Below are 18066 nucleotides of genomic sequence, written 5' to 3'. Positions count from 1 at the left end.
CAGGTGGTTTGCAGTGTCTGGGTCATACTGGACTCATCATTGTTGCTGGAAGCCCAGTTGATCACTCTGGTTAATCCTGCCTGCATTCACTGACAGCTGGTCCTAGAGCTGCCACATCCCTTCTCTAATGCAGACCTTACCAGAGTGACCCAATCCTTTGTAGCCTCAGGACTGGATCACCTTCTTCTGCACTCTTCTCAGGGCTACCATCAATAAGCACCCTGAAGCTCCAGCTAGTGTCAAATACAATGGCTGATCTCTATGTTCCCTGAACCTCTATGAGAGCATAACACCAGCGATCTATGAAGTGCACTTCACTTGCAGCTCAAGGGTTTGGTTATGTATAAGCCCTAAACTTGCTAAGAGGAAGGTACCTGAAAAATCTCACTCCATCCATCCATCTATGTGCTTGACCCCCATCACTAAAATACTTGATCAGCTCTCTCCCTAAAGCCATCATAGTGGCGGTGCAGGTTCACTCTTGCTGTCTTTTCCTTCCTGCAAACCTAAATTTCTTCTTGTCCACTCTTCCCCGGTAAGTAAATTATCTTTTGACAGGGAAGTTAAATATAATTTGTTTTTTTTATTTCATTATCATCAGTCATCATAACCAAGGGTTCTTAGATATTCCAGTGACTGCTGCCTTAGATAAACCTTAGATGATGGATAGTAGATAGATATTGTTGTGCTTGGTCCCTTTGACAGTCTGTTATCGCTTCAGAGCCCAGTGTAAGTTGTAGGTCTTCAGTGAGGCCTTTGATCAGCATCTAGGGAGCAGTTCAGTGCTGCGAAGTTGGGGGAGAGACTCAGACCAGAAGGGAGGGAGATGGCGATAATCAGACACACAGACCAGAAAGTATGAGAGGAAGATACATTAAAAGAGGCCAGATGGGCTGGGACAGACAAGATCAGCAGGATGTTCTTTACATTGGCAAAGCTGATGTAGAAGAGCTGATGGTGTGAGAGTCCACTCCTGGGTAAATTCCTCTCCTGTTTGTGCTTTTTCAGCCAGTTCTTATAGGCCTGTGGGGAAAGAGGAACAGATAAATTAAAATAAAAAACCTCAGATTGTGTCCCACAAATATCATTGAAGTTTAATGCACAAGGGAGAGCTGAAATCAGGAGCCTTCATCCTCCCAGTGTGAATGCTGGTGCTGCCTGCTGGTGCTGCCCTGGAGCTCTTACGCTGGGACATAGACATCCATCCACCCACTCACTGAGAAAGTGTAGCATCCTTTTCTCTCCCGTCCCATCTCCTTGCTCTCTGAGATGGCTTATCCCTGCCCTCTTCCCTATCAACCTAACTGTTGTGCTTCCCATTCCAGACAATACCACACAGTGGCAGCAGAAGGTCAGAAGATGATGCTGTTTGATGCACTATAATTTAATAAAAACTATTTCAACTTGAGTCACCCATGCTCAAAAAATTCTTGCCATGCTTTTCATATCACTGGTACCTTCTGTCTAAAGATCTGAAGGCATGTGACAGACATTATTTAATTAAACCTCATAACTTCCCCAGCAACAGAAAACTGAAGAGGAACTTCCTTCTACAGAGTACTTTCACCTCCATAGATATGGGTATTGATTCATCAAGGACCAAGACAAATGAATTGAAGGACATCAGTTTAGTTTCCAGGGGCCTGTATCAGCTTGAAATAATAGTCACCTATTTTCATACAAAGAACCGTCTTGGAATAAAAAAGACCAGGGACTGGAATAGCAGGGGGTCTGCAGTACAGGACTGAGGTTCACTGGCAGAGCTGTGTGGGAAACCCAGGGCTGGAATAGCAGGGGGGCTGCAGGCCAGGACTGAGGGCATTGCCAGAGTTGTGAGGGGAGCCCAGCACTGGAATAGCAGGGGGCTGAGGGGCATTGATAGGGCTGTGTGAGGAGCCCAGCACTGGAATAGCAGGGGGCTGAGGGGCAGGACTGAGGGGCATTGGTAGAGCTGTGGGGGAAGGAGGGAATGGGGTGGAGGACTGGATCAGCAAGGAGTGCAGTTAATTTGGATTGAGGTGCATTTGTGGAGTTACATAGGGACAGGAAGTTGGGCAGCCCAGGACCAGAATAGCAGGGCAGGGGGTTGCAGGGCAGGATTGAGGGGCACAGGCAGAGTTGTGTGAAACTACAAGACTAGAACAGCAGGTAGTTTGTGATACCTGGTAAGCGATGGCGAGTCCTCCTGTGTCAGCTGCATTCTCCAGCAGGGTGAAAGTGCCATTGATTCTCAGGCCCTGCAGAGAGTAGCGTTCATACTGTTCCACCAGGCAGTCTGTACCCCGCACTAATGCATCCCTGTTGCATCTAGGACAGCTCTCAGGCACCACTGTGGAGAAGAGGGAAATCCAAGAAGGTAAATGCAATATCAGTATCCACTGGGATTCAGTCACTTCTCCCATCAGTAATGAGCATGGTCTGGGATTGAGTCTTTTGAATTTACCAAACCCACCTTTGCACTATACATTTAAATAGGGAGCAGGTCCTGGAGGAACTCCCCTGAGCTCTCCAGAGGGAACACACCCCTGAGGCCTGTGACAGTGAGCAGAGGGAACAGATTCTATTATAAATTACCAGCAATGGTTCGGGTCACTGGAACTATTTTTAAAGTCAGGGTGCTGAAAGTGGAAACCATGTATTTAGTTATTATTACTACTTCAAACCAGGGGATGTTGCTGCACCCTGAATGGGTCACAATACGCACCATAATCATAGACGGCATGAAGCAGCTCGTGTGCCATGATGACTCCCATGGCTCCAAAGTTCACAGCACTGAAAAACACAGAACATAAAGCGGTATCAGCTGCTAAACCTGCAGGAGGCAGGGGAAGCACGGGTTTCTCTGTACAGCCCTGCTCCATCAAGTATGAGTCTACTCTGCCAAATGATGATGTAAAACCAGTATCAGGGGCTACACGCTTATCGTCTCTGTTATTCCATATCAACATGTTCAGTAAATGTATAATGTAAAGACAGTGGGATTGTACAAGTGAACAATTGCAACGGGATGTTTGTTAACAAGTCTGCTAAAGACGTGCAAGATAGTAATCTAATCAGGAGTTTCACTAGAAATAGTTGTGGTACTTCCACAAACTCCACCCACAAACCAAGCTCCACCCATTTGAAACACCAGAATGAGTCCACTCACAATCAAATTTCCACAGTATGATCATCCCTCTCCTTTCTTACATGTCTTGATCAATAATGAAAAAGCAAAGAACACTGACATGTACGTAGTGATCATTACTAGATTTCAGAATCAATAGGTCACTGAAGTGAATAGGAGCAGCTCGCATCTCTCTAACAGCTGCTGCTTTAAGAGTTCTGCAGACTCAGTAGACATCACTGCACTGGTTACACTCAGTTCACATTTTAAAGGTTATCTGCAACTACAGCTGGATGTATAACTGATTTTTCAGTTTACTGGTCATTCTGAAAAATCAAAACTAACTTTTATTTCAGGATTGACAAGAATTTAATTTTTTTTCCGCAAACTGCTGAAAAAAAATTTGCTGAATGAAACATTCAGTTCCACCTGAAAAGAAATTTCATTTTCAGTTTTTAAAAAAGTTTCTTTAATAAAATTGAAGTAAATTTCAAAATGAAAAGTCATTTAGTATTGAAAAATCAAAACACTGCATTTAAAAAATGTCAAAACAAAATGTTTTGATTTTTTTTGTTTTTATTTCAACTGAAACAACTTGGAGAATTCAAAATGAATTCGTGAAATGTTTTTGTCAACCTCAAACTGCATTTTTGGAAAAAAAACAAACCAACCCTGGATGTCTGACTCCTGAATCTAATGCTCTCTCTCTCTTAATGGTTGGCTCTGCTGGGCTAACAGTCGTAACAAACGCACTTCCGTCACAGTCAATTTAATCGGCTGATCAGACTGATACAGGCGGCAGATCTGCTGATTCTGAAGTGACTCACTCATTAAGTGGAAGCACATAGCATTAGAAAAGTATATTTGTTTTGCTATTATTCATTTCAGCTGTGTCCCATTCTTAATCCTGTTATGAGTTTTATGAGTCATCAAGGGCACATGGGTGTTCTACAGATAGGGGGTGTAAGTTTCACTATAGACTAAAAAGAATTATTATATTGATCAGACCACCTGTTTCATTCCTTCCCATAGTGAGAGCCTATTTTTGTACAATAGGAATTTAATGAGTCTGGGATTATTCTCTCTGTGCAAACCTTTCTCCAGGAGGACAAAAAATTACATCAAACAATGTTTGATGTGTCTCAAATGACCACTCAATGACAACAACTGGTTGCTCAACAGAGGTGCTCTCATTATAATAGAGGAACAGAATTGTACTATTGGATGGTTCACAGGAAGGCACACAAACCTCATAATGCAAAAATAAATAAATAAATAAATAAATAAATGGTTGCTTAGTAGAGGTGGTCTTTTTATAAAGGGGAAGCAGAGTTGTCTTTGATCCATTTGAAGACATTTTGGACAGGAGATTGCCGAAAGGTTTCACAGGATTTATTCTTGGAATCTAGAAAATAATATATCCCCATCTTTGAGTGACTCAATATTGAGGTGGGCTCAGGAACTGTCTTCTTTGTAGCCTGTCTTGATAAGCCTCATGTCTTTTTTCCTTCTGCTCTAATATATTCTGCGTGCCTGTGAGGGCCAGGAAAACTGCCCGCCTGAGTCTCAGGGTAAGAGTCTGAGGTTACTCAGCGTCAGCGGCTTATCTCAGCCCCACATGGAAATCACTTAGGCTTTGATTTTGCTCTCACTGAAGCCAGTGGCCAAATTCCCACTGAGGTCAGTCAGAGCAGGACCCTCCCTCCTGCTTTTTGGCTTTTTGCAGTGAAACAGTATGCTGGAAACCCAGTGTGCTGAAGGGGTGAGATTTATGTTGGTGGCTTTGCAGCCTCTTAGTACCTGGGGAACTCAGCGTGGAAGAAGGGGCTGCGGAACATTCCCGCAGGGAAGACCACCGTGTGGCGCCTCATTGAGTAGTAGGAATGGACAGACCAAGGGAAGACCTCCCAACTAGAAACAGAAAAAGAAAGGAGAGAGAACACCCACTATTAATGGCTTGGGACCTTCTCCTGATCTCTCTCCCTACTGGACCTTTGTGGGAATGGTGGTGACATAGAGAAAGGACTCCCCAGTGCAATCCCATACAGAGAGGAGGCAGAGTTATAGGTTCACATTATTCAGAACCTCATGTGTTCAATACAAACACTGTATCTGCCTTTATTTATTTATTAGGCACTTATTACCATTGAAAACATTCATGGATGTACCCTCCCCACACCACTGTCAGGTAGGCCAGTGCTAGTAGCCTCATTTTACAGAGTGGTGAAGAGACTTGCTCGGGGTCATGCAGGCGGCATGTGGTAGAACAGGGAAATGAACCCAACTTGTCTGACTTTCTGCTCAGTTCATTAACCACAAGAGCAACTTTCCTCCCCACTGTCTTGGCCCATTCCTATACCATATCTCAAATCCTCTTTTCAGAGTAGCAGCCGTGTTAGTCTATATTCGCAAAAAGAAAAGGAGGACTTATCCTCTTGTTTTTGTTGTATCGTCTTCTGTATCTGATCAGCTGCTCCTATACCTCCTCTCCAATGCCTATATACCTCCTAGAACCTGCCCCCTACCACACATCACCCCCACCACCTTTGGCTGAAACATACTTATCCTGCAGGTGGGGCTGAAGGAGCCTCAGGGAGAAATTTTCCCTCACAGCCTTCAGGCAGGCCACCACATTGAGCAAAAAGGTATTGTCATGTATCTCCAGCTGAGGAAAGAGAGAGGCAATGAGAGCGTATTTAAAAGGACACAGAAGAGAGAGTAAGAGAGAGATGAGAATCAGAGAGAGGATGGCGCAAAAGAGACAACACCAAACAGGGCAGAAAATGGGGATAATCAAAAATCAAATATTCTCTCTTTTCTCTCCCAACCCTCAAAATCTCCAACCTAAGATGTGGAAAAGGACTGCAGGAGATATTATCACAAGCAAAGCAGAGCATGCCTTCTTTGGGGGATGAACTGTGCCACCCCCAACTTCTCCTTCCGTAACAGGAGGCAGAGTAGGCAAAGACGCAAGAGCACTGGCTGGATCTCCCAGCTTCTCCAGACCCAACCTCTTTCAAAACAAGACATTGGAGGGAAAGGAGAAGGTATGCTAGTTGTATGGAGTATGCTCTGCTCCCTTCCCCTCCAGCAGAAGGTGCCCTTGGGTATGGAACAGGTATATTACCAGTAACAAGACAGGTATGTTTGCATTGTATAACTCACATCCTGGAATTCCTGGTCCATTTCAGCAGTTTGGAGGATGCTGTCTGGATAGCCAATTTCCACCTGAAGCTTAGAAACCTTAAATCGTTAAAATAAAATAAAATTAAATAATTTACATAACCAAGAGGATTCCTTACATTTTGAATGTCCGTATAATGTGTTTCAGGGCAGGGTAAGTAGGACTTATAAATTAGCTCTGTAAAAATAAGAGCTGTCCTATTTGATTTCTCCAGGGAACACATCTCCCCTTGCTCTTCTCCTTTCCCAAGTCAGTGCCCTAAGGCCAAATATATATGATATAAAGATATAAAGATATCTGATATAAAGAGCAGCTGCTCTCATGAAGCCCATGGAATTGTTTTTTATCTCCCTCCATGTGTAAGCTTGTTGGTGCTCATATATGTTGGCACGTATGCAGCTGTGGGTCCGCATGGATAAACACTGAGCTTCTCCATATATACATGTCAGTGTATGACCATGTGCATATGATGGTATATATGTATCCACTTAAAAGTGTTGAGCAAGTATGTATAAAATTGTCCATGTAGGATCATGTACATGAGCATGCATGTCAAAGTATGTGCAGGTGCAGACACCCATCCGTTCTCCAGGGGCTTCTGGGACATAAAGACCCCAGTGACCTGTGTCTTCCACACATGCCTTGTCCTTGGCCTCTTGTCGGGTCTGCTCATCCATCCACTCCACCTGATCCAGCCGACTTTGGAGGGCATCTCGGACCAGAGAGAACATCTTCTCAGCCTGCCAAGGGGAAAAAGAGATACACTCAGGGCTACAGAAAAGCAGCCGCTCCTTAGAAAATGCCATATCTGGGTCTGAGAGGAGAGGGGAGCAACTGGGGCCCATGTTTATTCAGTCCTGGGCTACTCTCTCTCCATGCTCCACAAATTGAGCTACAGCCCAGCCCTGGTAAGGATCCCTCTTTCCAGGAAGTGAGAAAGAAATTCATTCTTTACATCGGTTTCAAAGTAACAGCCGTGTTAGTCTGTATTCGCAAAAAGAAAAGGAGGACTTGTGGCACCTTAGAGACTAACCAATTTATTTGAGCATGAGCTTTCGTGAGCTACAGCTCACTTCATCGGATGCATACCGTGGAAACTACAGAAGACATTATATCCTTTCAGCCATGGGCTTGTCCCTATACACTGCTCCCTTAACCCTGCCCTGTTCTTCTCATCTCCCCCTTACCTCTGCTTAGGTGAGAGGAAAACACAATCCCTTGTTCATTCAGTTCTAGACTTCTGCTCTCCTAACATGGGATGGGATCTATTCTAGACTACTTTCCCTTTGCTTGAATTAAAGGAAAATTCAGAATGCATTTAGTTCCAACTCCCTCTATTACACAATCTGACCCTCCTCTTTGCTGGTGGTATCTGAGGGGGATTCAATCAGTCCGTTCAGGGCTTCGCTACAAGCATGTACACACACACATACACTTCTCCCACAGTGGAACCTATATTCTGCCCTGGAGGAAGCCCAGCAAATTCACTTCACTGCTGCCCTTACAAGGTGCTGAGTGCTGTACTTTGACATGCTCTCCTGTGTCCTTCTTCCCTCTTTCTCTTCTCTGCTTCTTCATTGCTCTTTCCTCTTCAGGTCTCAGTCTCTCATTGTCCCATGTCCCTGGGTTATTTTTTCATGGCATTTTCCATACATTGCAAACCCTTTATAAATTCAGTGCTTGTGCCAATAACTTTGGTGTAGTGGGGTGGCCACCTGCTACTGCCCTGAAGGGCTTGAAATCATCCCTGGGAGAGGGCTGAGGTGGCCGAGAGGTCTGCTGCTAGGAAAAGCAGCAAGCCTCGGCTGATTGGGGAACCAGCCACAGACACAGCCATGCCCCAATCAGGGCCGAGCTGGCCCTTATAAGAGGGCAGTGGGCCAGGAGCAAACACTCTCTCTCTCTCTAGATGTGGAGAGGGATGGGCTTGGCTGCTAGGAGCTAAGCAGTGTACCAGGGCTGGGGGAAGGCCAAAGGAGCTGGGGAGCTTTGGCCTGGAAACCCCCCAGGTTGCAGGCCTTGTTAAAGGCTAAAGAAAGGTACTGGGGTTGTAGAGGGCAGCCCAAGGGTAGGCAGAGGCGGCAGGTCCAAACCCCCCTTGCTGATGATGAGTGGCACTTACACTGCAGTCTGCCCCAGGGAATGGGGGCTAGTTGATGACTGGCAGTGGCCATAGAGTGAGGTGGGGATAGAGGGTGGGGGTTCCTTGGGGAGGGGAGACCCAGATCTGTGGGGATACTGCCAGGGGGCAGTACCCTGGCCTGAAAGGGGCACCAGGATTGAGGAGGGACTTGGGCCCAGTGGCAAGCGGGACACCAGCCTGCAGAAGGTGCTCTGGAGGCTGGAAATGCTAATTCCCTGGATGACCAGCAGGAGGTGCTGCAGGGGTGAGTCCCGCCCCATTACACTTGGAAATGGAAATGGAAATCTGATCCCTTAGCAAAAAGGTTCCCCTTCCCCAGGGTATGCAGACTTGTTTGTTATTACTGAACCATTCAGAAGCCCTGGCATTTTGGTTTGTTAATATAGGATTGCTCACAAGCACTGGGTAATCTATGCTAGTTTGTTATCATGAGATGGCTGGAACTGCACTTACTGTTCTAGGGTTGTTCATAAATGATGTTCATACTGGTTGTCATTGTATTGTTACTCATGAACATTAGAAATGTATGCACTGGTTTGTTATTGTAGGCTCACATGAAAGTACTGACAGGTTTCAGAGTAGCAGCCGTGTTAGTCTGTATCCGCAAAAAGAACAGGCAGACTTGTGGCACCTTAGAGACTAACACATTTTTTTGAGCATAAGCTTTCGTGAGCTACATGCACTAGTTTGTTATTGTAGGGATACTCATGAACATTAGAGCTGAACTGGTTTGTTACTGTAGGTTGTGTATGAGTTCTGGGGCTGCATGCACTGGCCTGTTATTGTAGGGTCCTGTATGAGTGCTGGGGCTGCACACAGTGGTTTGTTAGTGTAGGATCACACATGAGTACTGGGGGCCCCACTCTCTGCTTTGTTACTGAAGGGATGAGGATAAGGACGGAGGTCCTAGTACTCACTATTTTAGCAATAAGTATATTGATCCCATAACCTACCTCACTCCCAAAGAATGATGGGACATTTGTAAGGAATAAGGAAGTGACAAGACCCTGACAGTGTATCAGCTAAGAATGGAAAGAGGAGAAGCAAATGAAGCTGAGTTTGTGTTTGGGTGGGGGAAGAAGAATACCTACGAGTTCCTTTGTCTCTTGAGGGAAAATCTCTTGCACAATCATCTCCGCAAGGACAGGCTCAAAGAAAGTGCTGGTGTCCCTCAGGCATTTCCTCCAGCGATGGGCCAGTACCTGGGGGGCAGGGAGAGACAGAGAGAGAAAGGAGGAAGGCAGAACAACACACAGAAAGAGAGGGACAGAGAAATGTGTACATGTGTAGTAATGATCATAGCAAATCAAGAATTTAATTTATTTTAATTAGATTTTTATCAACCCTAAAAGGCTTTGAGCACTTCAGAAAACATGACCATAAAACTCAAGGCTGGTTCACCCTCTTCACTTCCACAAGTGGAGGGGACTCATATCCTGGCTGGAAGGGACAGAAAAGGGAAACCTGCCCATCTATATGTTGTTCTCCAACCCCTGTCCTTGTGGAAGCCTCTTAATGTGGATTGGACTCCATGGGTGCGGTAGGTACAGGGCTGGCTTCCTTGATGGCATCATCACTAGGGGAAAGTGCTGGGAAATAGGAAGTAATACTGCTATCACGGTCAGCATGTCCTTCCACTCTGTCCCTCCAACATGAGAAACTCTACTTCATTTAGGTTGGATATTAGGAAAAACTTTTTCACTAGGAGGATGGTGAAACACTGGAATGCGTTACCTAGGGAGGTGATGGAATCTCCTTCCTTAGAGGTTTTTAAGGTCAGACTTGACAAAGCCCTTGCTGGGGTGATTTAGTTGGGAATTGGTCCTGCTTTGAGCCGGGGGTTGGACCAGATGACCTCCTGAGGTCCCTTCCAACCGTAATATTCTATGATTCTATGACTAGAGATCGGGGGCAGCAGCCAGTGGGGGTGGCCATGGGAGCAGAGCATCTATAGAGCTCCCTTGGGGGTTGGGGGAACTGAAGGGAAGCTGACTCACCATCCCAGATTCCCCTGTCTTTCCATGCAGCTTTTCAAACAGCTCCCTGCGTGCATCTTGGAACCGGCTGTCAAGGGCTGGGGAAAGATTTCCAACCAGGCAGAGGATCATATAGATCTGTAGGACCCTGGGGGAAAAGACACAAAGCAGCACATTTATAGGGATTAATAGATAAGGAACACTTCAGCCAGCACCAAATGCACTCATATCTTGGGTAAACTGTGGCAGCTGTTTAACTTCAAATAGCAATACCATTTAACAGCGAAGACAAGGAATGATTAACAATACCTCTGCCTGGAACTGCAGGAAGAATTTAGTTTGGCAGAATATAATTGCCTGAGCTGGAACTGGGCCAGGAAACAGGTCAAAGTTTGCAGAAAGTGCCATAGGATCTTTAATGACTACAAGTGGGAACAGCCCCTGCTGGGTCATCCTCCTGCAGTGCCTTAGTGTTTCCTTGGCCATCTCCCATCTGAACACTGACTAAGTCCATTCATGGTTAGTTTAACACCTGAAGCTATCACCACCTCCTCAAGGCACAATGGCTACGGTATCAGACATCAGCTCCTACCTCCCCTTCTGCCATTTTTCAATCAGCCGTGACATGCCTTTCAAATAATCCATGTCGTGCACTGCGATTGGCTGGGAGATGTTCAGCTGCACAGGATGGAAGGCTGCCTGGAGGCATGACAGCCAATCGATTGTGGGTGCCTTTTCCTAAAGGTAAAGCCAAACAGAAATGCTGAAATGTGACTTCCCTGCCTATCCCCAGGACTGAATGGGGAAAATAGGAATGTGTGTCTGCCCCCTTGTGGTACCAATCTCACCAGAGTGAGATTCAGGGGCAGTGACAGTGCAGGGAGAGGAGTTACCAGGACTGAAAGGGTGAAGAATGGAAGTCTCACCCTGGAACCAGCAAAGAACAACCTCAGCAGATTGGGGATGCACTGATAGCTCAAACAACGAAGAGTCCTTGTGGCACCTTAAAGACTAACAAATTTATTTGGGCATAAGCTTTTGTGGGTTAGAACCCACTTCATCAGATGCATGGAGTGAGAAATACAGCAGGCAGGTATAAAGATACAGCACATGAAAAGATGGATCTTTATACCTGCCTACTGTATTTCTCACTCCATGCATTTGGTGAAGTGAGTTCTAGCCCACAAAAGCTTATGCCCAAATAAATGTGTTAGTCTCTAAGGTGCCACAAGGACTCCTCATTGTTTTTACTGATTCAGAGTGGTAGCCGTGTTAGTCTGTAACTGACAGTTCAGTGACAGAGGAGACTCTAGGAGGCAGGAGAGTGGCAATTTTTGCCAGGCTCCTTCAAGGGGTGCCACACATCCTCTCTCACCTGGAAGTTCAAGACACACACCTGCAGCTCTCTGATAGTGGTGTGATAGAAGAGCATCCTTCTCTCCTGCCGTTCCTGCAGTGGGGTGACCTCCTTCTGGAGGTTGGAGATGAAGGACAAGGCGAAGGAGATGACGGTGGAGGTAACATTCTGTGGCCCTCCCAACAATGTCCCCAGCTTCATCAGGTATGAGAAATACACACGGACAACCTGTGATTTAAAACCCATCACCAGTAGAAGAGCTTTGAATTGGGATCTGAGCCATCCCACCCAACCCTCAATCTTTCAGGAGTTGCTCCCCACCATCTCATCACCACAAACCACCCCTTTCATCCCAATGTTCCTGTGTATCTGCCTGGAGCAAGGTTTGCTGAGTAGGGCTGTTGGACCTGTGAACAAAACTGAATTATCAGTGAGAAATAATAGCTTATAGTTCCCTTACACTTTATAAATGGTTTAAATATAGGGATAATTTTAGCACTGAAATGCAGCTACTTTTGGGTGAGAGGAGGCAGCTGTTTAATTGCATGAAGCAGAAGTGAACAACAGTGAACAGTGTGGTACTGTTTTCTTTGGTGCCAGCTCAGGACGGGGCTGTAGCTAATTCATCCATATGCTAATAGAAATCAAAAGAGTGTCATAGAATATCAGGGTTAGAAGGGACCTCAGGAGGTCATCTAGTCCAACCCCCTGCTCAAAGCAGGACCAATCCCCAACTTTTGCCCCAGATCCCTAAATGGCCCCCTCAAGGATTGAACTCACAACCCTGTGTTTAGCAGGCTAATGCTCAAACCACCAAGCTATCCTTCCTCTCCAAAGGTATTGGAGTGTAATCAGGCCAATTCATTTGTGAACACACAAAAGAACTGTTAATGGTACTGTCTTTGCTTATCTATAACCTGTTGATTGCTATCACATTACATTATGTATATCCCTGTAACTAGATAACCCTAGATCAAAGGTGTTTGTGTTAAAATGAGGGTGTACTTGATGTGTAAACTTCATGAAAACTAATGAAGGATTGTTTGCTATTACATTACCTCTTACATTGTATATATCCCTGTAACTAAATTACCCATTAAAAGTGATTGGAGCCTTGGAAATCTAAATGAAGAAGGACAGGTTTCAGAGTAACAGCCGTGTTAGTCTGTATTCGCAAAAAGAAAAGGAGTACTTGTGGCACCTTAGAGACTAACCAATTTATTTGAGCATGAGCTTTCGTGAGCTACAGCTCACTTCATCGGATGAAGTGAGCTGTAGCTCACGAAAGCTCATGCTCAAATAAATTGGTTAGTCTCTAAGGTGCCACAAGTACTCCTTTTCTTTAAATGAAGAAGAGTGCTAACTTCAAAGCAAGGGCCATTGTATTTGACAATGGAAATTTACTGGCCCATGTGGTTGAAGACTCTCTTCAGATTGTCTTCTGTGAGCAGAAACTATAAATACTGAGTCAAAGGAATAATTGTCACCTCTGACTGTTCATGTTTGGTATCTTCCCTGTAAAAGTCCAATGTGGAGATCCCCAGAAACATCTGTGTTCCCTGAAAAGACTTTTGGGCAACTAGAAGTTTATTATATCAGCTGCTATCATTTTGGACTTACAAACTTTGACTCACCTATTAATGTATTTTGCCTGCTTTAACCTCTCATTAATTCTCATTTCTTTTCTTATCTAATAAATCTTTAGTTAGTTTACTAGAGAATTGGCTGCCAGCATTGTCTTTGATGTGAGATCCAGAGTTGATCTGGGGTAAGTGACTGATCCTTTGGGATTGGGAGTAACCTAATGTGATGTGATTATTGGATTATACAACCTTTTATCATAAAATCCAGTTTGTCTGGGTGGCAAGATAGGCTGGAGAGGCTATGACTCCATGGTAAGGCTGATGTAGTGATCCAGGAGTGCACATTTGTTACTGGTTTGGTGAAATCTAATTATAGAATACACCACCAGTTTGGGGTGTCTGCCCTGTTTTCTGACAGTCTGCCCTGAGACTGGCACTCACAGTTGTTAGCCACTCCAGACAGTGAGTCAAACAGAATGGAAATTTTGGACAGAGATAGCAGACCAGACTCCTGTTTCTACTTGGATTATCAGGGGATCTTAAATATCCACAGTGGGAAGACAGAACTTTGGTATTTAAGATCTCTGAAAGACCCACACTCAGTAAATTGCAGTCAATTCAGCTGATCCAGTTCAGGAAGATGAAGAAGATGAAATGATTAAACGGAATTGGATTTTCTGGACTGAATTCAAAGGTGATTGATTCCAAGGGCTCTCATCCACGCTAGGATGAAATGCGTTACATTTTAGCTAACAGCTTATAAAGTCCTAGTATAATCAGGACAAGTTTTTTGTAAGCCATGTTCCCTTTGACAAGCTAACACATTAAAAAACTTCAACATGCCCTTCCTACACCACGACTTAAAAACCTGTTAGCTAAAAATGTTCCAAAACACCCCCATCCTGTCCTAGTGTTGACAAGCCCTAGAATAGCCCCATGATCTCATCCGACACTGAGCCCATGTGATCACCACTCACAAACCATTCCAAATCAGGGGACATTTCAAAGTAGATCCCTTAACCCAGTAGGCATTTTTTGCCTTGCCCCAGCCTCTGATATGGTACCTCGGGATAATTTGCTTTTTCATTGTAGTCACTCTCTGGTGGCATCTCAAACTCCGGATGGTCAATCTGAGGAACGAAATGAAGGAAAAACACTTAGTTAATACCAGAAACACTAGAGATAATGTATTCAATGACTTTTGTTTCTTTATCTGTTCAAGAAATTTGTCTGCAAGCAGCTTACGATTGTCATAAACTGATTTTATTGAGACAAATATTTGCACTGTAAAAATGATAAATAAAAGAAATAGTATTTTTAAGTTCACCTTATACAAGTACTGTAGTGCAATCTCTTTATTGTGAAAGCGCATCTTACAAATGTAATTTTTTTTGTTACATAACTGCAATCAAAAACAAAACAATGTAAAACTTTAGAGCCTAAAAATCTATTCAGTACTACTTCTTCAGCCAATCGCTAAGAGAAATAAGTTTGTTTACATTTACAGGAGATAATGCTGCCCGCTTCCTATTTACAATGTCACCTAAAAGTGGGAACAGATGTTTGCATGGCACTCTTGTAGCCGGCATTCCATGGTAGTTACATGCCAGATATGCTAAACATTTGTATGCCCCTTCATGCTTTGGCCACCTTTCCAAACAACATGCTTCCATGCTGATGATGCTCATTAAAAAAATAATGTGTTAATTAAATTTGTGACTGAACTGCTTGTGGGAGAATTGTACGTCTCCTGCTCTGTGTTTTTTACCAGCATTCTGTCATATAGTTCATGTTAGAGCAGTTTCGGATGATGACCCAGCATGTTTTTCGTTTTTAAGATCATTTTCACTGCAGATTTGACAAAATGCAAAGAAGGTACCAATGTGAGATTTCTAAAGATGGCTACAGCACTCGACCCAAGGTTTAAGAATCTGAAGTGCCTTCCAAAAATTGGAGAGGGATTAAGTGTGGAGCATGCTTTCAAAAGTCTTAAGAGCAACACTTCGATGCAAAAACGACAGAACCCAAACCACCAAAAAAGAAAATCAACCTTCTGCTGGTAGCATCTGACTCAGCTGATGAAAACGAACATCCGTTAGTCTGCACTGCGTTGGATTGTTATTGAGCAGAACTCATCAGCATGGACGCATGTCTTCTGGAATAGTGTGGTTGAAGCTAAAGTATGAAGGGACATATGAATCTTTAGCACATCTGGCACATAAATATCTTGCAACACTGGCTACATTAGTGCCCTTCAAACCTCTGCTCTCACTTTCAGGTGACATTGTAAACAAGAATTATCTCCTACAAATGTAAACAAACATGTTTGTCTGAGTGATTGGCTGAACAAGAAGTAGAACTAAGTGGGCTTGTAGGCTCTAAAGTTTTACATTGTTGTTTTTTATTTTTGAATGCAGTTATTTTTGTACATCAAATTCTACATTTGTAGGTTTAACTTTCATGATAGAGACTGCACTACAGTACTTGTATTAAGTGAATTGAAACATACTGTTTTTACAGTGCAAATATTTATAATAAAAAATATAAAGTGAGCAGTGTACACCTTTTCTGTGTTGTAATTGAAATCAATATATTTGAAAATGTGGAAAATATCCAAAAATATTTATATAAATAGTATTCTATTGTTTAACAGTGAAATTAATTGTGCAATTAATGCAATTAATCATTACTTTTTTTCATCACTTGACAGCCCTAATTATTATTACATATAATAAATAAAAATTCATAACTTGTTTATATAAGTGATGCCAAGAGACCCATCTGAGACCAGGGCCCCATTGTGCTATGCACATAACAAGAGCCAGTCCCTTCTAAGACAGCTTACTATATAACTAGACAAGGGCAGATAAAGGGTGGGAGAAAGGGAAATAACTTTATCTGCATGTGCTCACCCTAACCCACTCCCCATATGCTCAATTTCCAGAAATGAATGATAAAGGTTGTTGTTTTTAAAAAAGTAATTACAAAATTAAGAAATTAGTGGAAAATGTAAGAAAATGAACTGGTACAAAATAGTATCTGGTCTCCAGTCTCTGACAGACAAAGGCTTTAAAATATCCACAGCATACCTTATTATGTAATATTATACAACTGGAGCAAGGAGGACTCCTTGGCCTCCCAGCTCATGAGGATTGATGACCAAAACAATTTGTCCCTTACATAGTGTTACTGCTGGTGTTGGTTCAGTTCATGAAAGTTCCTAATCCTCTTCTAGTCTCAATGATCTAATAGCATCAATGATATCCTGCAGCAGTGAGTTCCACGGCTTAATTACACTCTGCATGGCAAAACAGTTCTTCTTGTTTGTTTTAATTGCATAGATTTGCAGAGATCTTTTTATGGAGCTAATGTGTTTATAATACTCGTAAGATATGTCCAGTTTCCACTCGCAGTAGCTTAAGCAGTTGTTTGATCCTAAAGGCCAATAGGTACTGCTCTGACTCTGTCCTTTCCGACTGCCATCTCCTGCTGATCCTCTCACCTGGATAATATTGGTGCTGGGGTCAGAAGAGCTGGGTCCCACATATACTCTGAAGAAGGGGAAAGTGTTGTATTTGCCCATGAGTGTTTGCAGGGTCTGGTTAAAATCGGTTTGTTTCCCGGGGCCTGTGAAGTTCCAGCCACCAACCTGAGGAAAGAGTGACAAACAGAGAACTTACTGATCACCATTGGTGGAAAGAGAAGCAAGAACAGCTGCTGGATACTGATTTCCAAATTCCACCCCATGGAACATGATGAATATGACAGCCAAGGTTCAGGATCAGTATAAATAATGAAGAAGAAAGGGAAGAACCCATGAAAATCTTCACACTCACTCTGTGACCCTAAAGTGACCCTGTCACTTTATCTTTATGGAATGACATAAAATTGCCATACAGGGCAGGGGAGGGCAAGAGGATGAGAGAAAGCCACATGATGGCCACAGGTGACTTAAGAAGGTAGAGGGGGATGAAAGGAAAGTGTCTACACTTCACTGTGACCCTCAAGCAGGGCAGTTAGGGCTCATTTTTCATACTTGGGGATTTAGGTGCTTAAATCAGATCGTACATTCATTGGGCCCCAAAATTCCATCTGTTTTTTGCAGGGAGTTTCCTATCCTGCAGGCTGGATCTTACTGAATTACACTGAGTTTCTGTTAAGAAAAATATCCCTGCCTTCAGGATGGGAGGAATTCTGAAACTGCAAGGCTGCACTAGCCTGAACGGACATTAAGGTAATAAATACATAGTCAGGGCCTGAAATCAGGCAGCCAAGTATGAGCGTTGGGCCCATCATATCTATTAGGGAAATGCTGTTTGTGCCATGGAGTCTCGTCAGTTATAAATTAGGCTATGACTCCTCATTTACAAATTATACTCATTCTATGGGCAGAAGCCACCAACTTGCCATCACTGACACCTGAGTCGCCAATGACCTGGTGCTAGCAAGTGCAATAATGAAGGAGCAAATAATGAAGCAGATTACCTTTCCCCCTATTGTTTTCTATCCTTTTTCCTGGTAGAACTCTTTTCTGAAGTGTAAGGGTATACGTATGCTCAGAAATAATATAGTGTGAACAATGATCACCTGATTTATGAGCTCCTTCAAGGGCTGAGCCCCTTCTGCTTCTATCTGTTGGGTATCCATGCAGGAGTGGTAGAACTGGATGGCTTTTCCCTTGGCTGAGCCTTCAACCCTGAGCTGTGGAACCTCTGAG

General features: G+C 43.7%; 1 protein-coding gene across 3 annotated transcripts in view; it reads right to left on the bottom strand.

Annotated features, from left to right (window-relative positions):
• The window catches only part of KEL (Kell metallo-endopeptidase (Kell blood group)), a 34637-nt gene that overhangs the window by 4590 nt on the left and 11981 nt on the right, over nt 1-18066 (bottom strand). For 2 of the 3 annotated variants that reach the window (XM_073312597.1, XM_073312607.1), the window contains exons 4-17: nt 17937-18061; nt 16852-16998; nt 14414-14479; nt 11806-11994; nt 11002-11147; nt 10431-10557; nt 9525-9635; nt 6932-7030; nt 6272-6349; nt 5668-5771; nt 4907-5017; nt 2705-2772; nt 2163-2329; nt 928-1023 (exon numbers count right to left, since the gene is read on the bottom strand). In XM_073312597.1, the coding sequence (XP_073168698.1) occupies nt 928-1023; nt 2163-2329; nt 2705-2772; nt 4907-5017; nt 5668-5771; nt 6272-6349; nt 6932-7030; nt 9525-9635; nt 10431-10557; nt 11002-11147; nt 11806-11994; nt 14414-14479; nt 16852-16998; nt 17937-18061 (1634 nt within the window). Of the gene's footprint in view, nt 1-927; nt 1024-2162; nt 2330-2704; nt 2773-4906; nt 5018-5667; nt 5772-6271; nt 6350-6931; nt 7031-9524; nt 9636-10430; nt 10558-11001; nt 11148-11784; nt 11995-14413; nt 14480-16851; nt 16999-17936; nt 18062-18066 lie in introns of all 3 variants that reach the window. The other variant, XM_073312616.1, reaches the window with a different exon arrangement.

This window comes from Lepidochelys kempii, chromosome 1 (assembly GCF_965140265.1).
Source record: "Lepidochelys kempii isolate rLepKem1 chromosome 1, rLepKem1.hap2, whole genome shotgun sequence".
Taxonomy (NCBI): Eukaryota; Metazoa; Chordata; order Testudines; family Cheloniidae; genus Lepidochelys; species Lepidochelys kempii.
The sequence above is the reverse complement of the archived record's forward strand: the minus strand, read 5'-3'. Positions and strand labels throughout refer to the sequence as shown.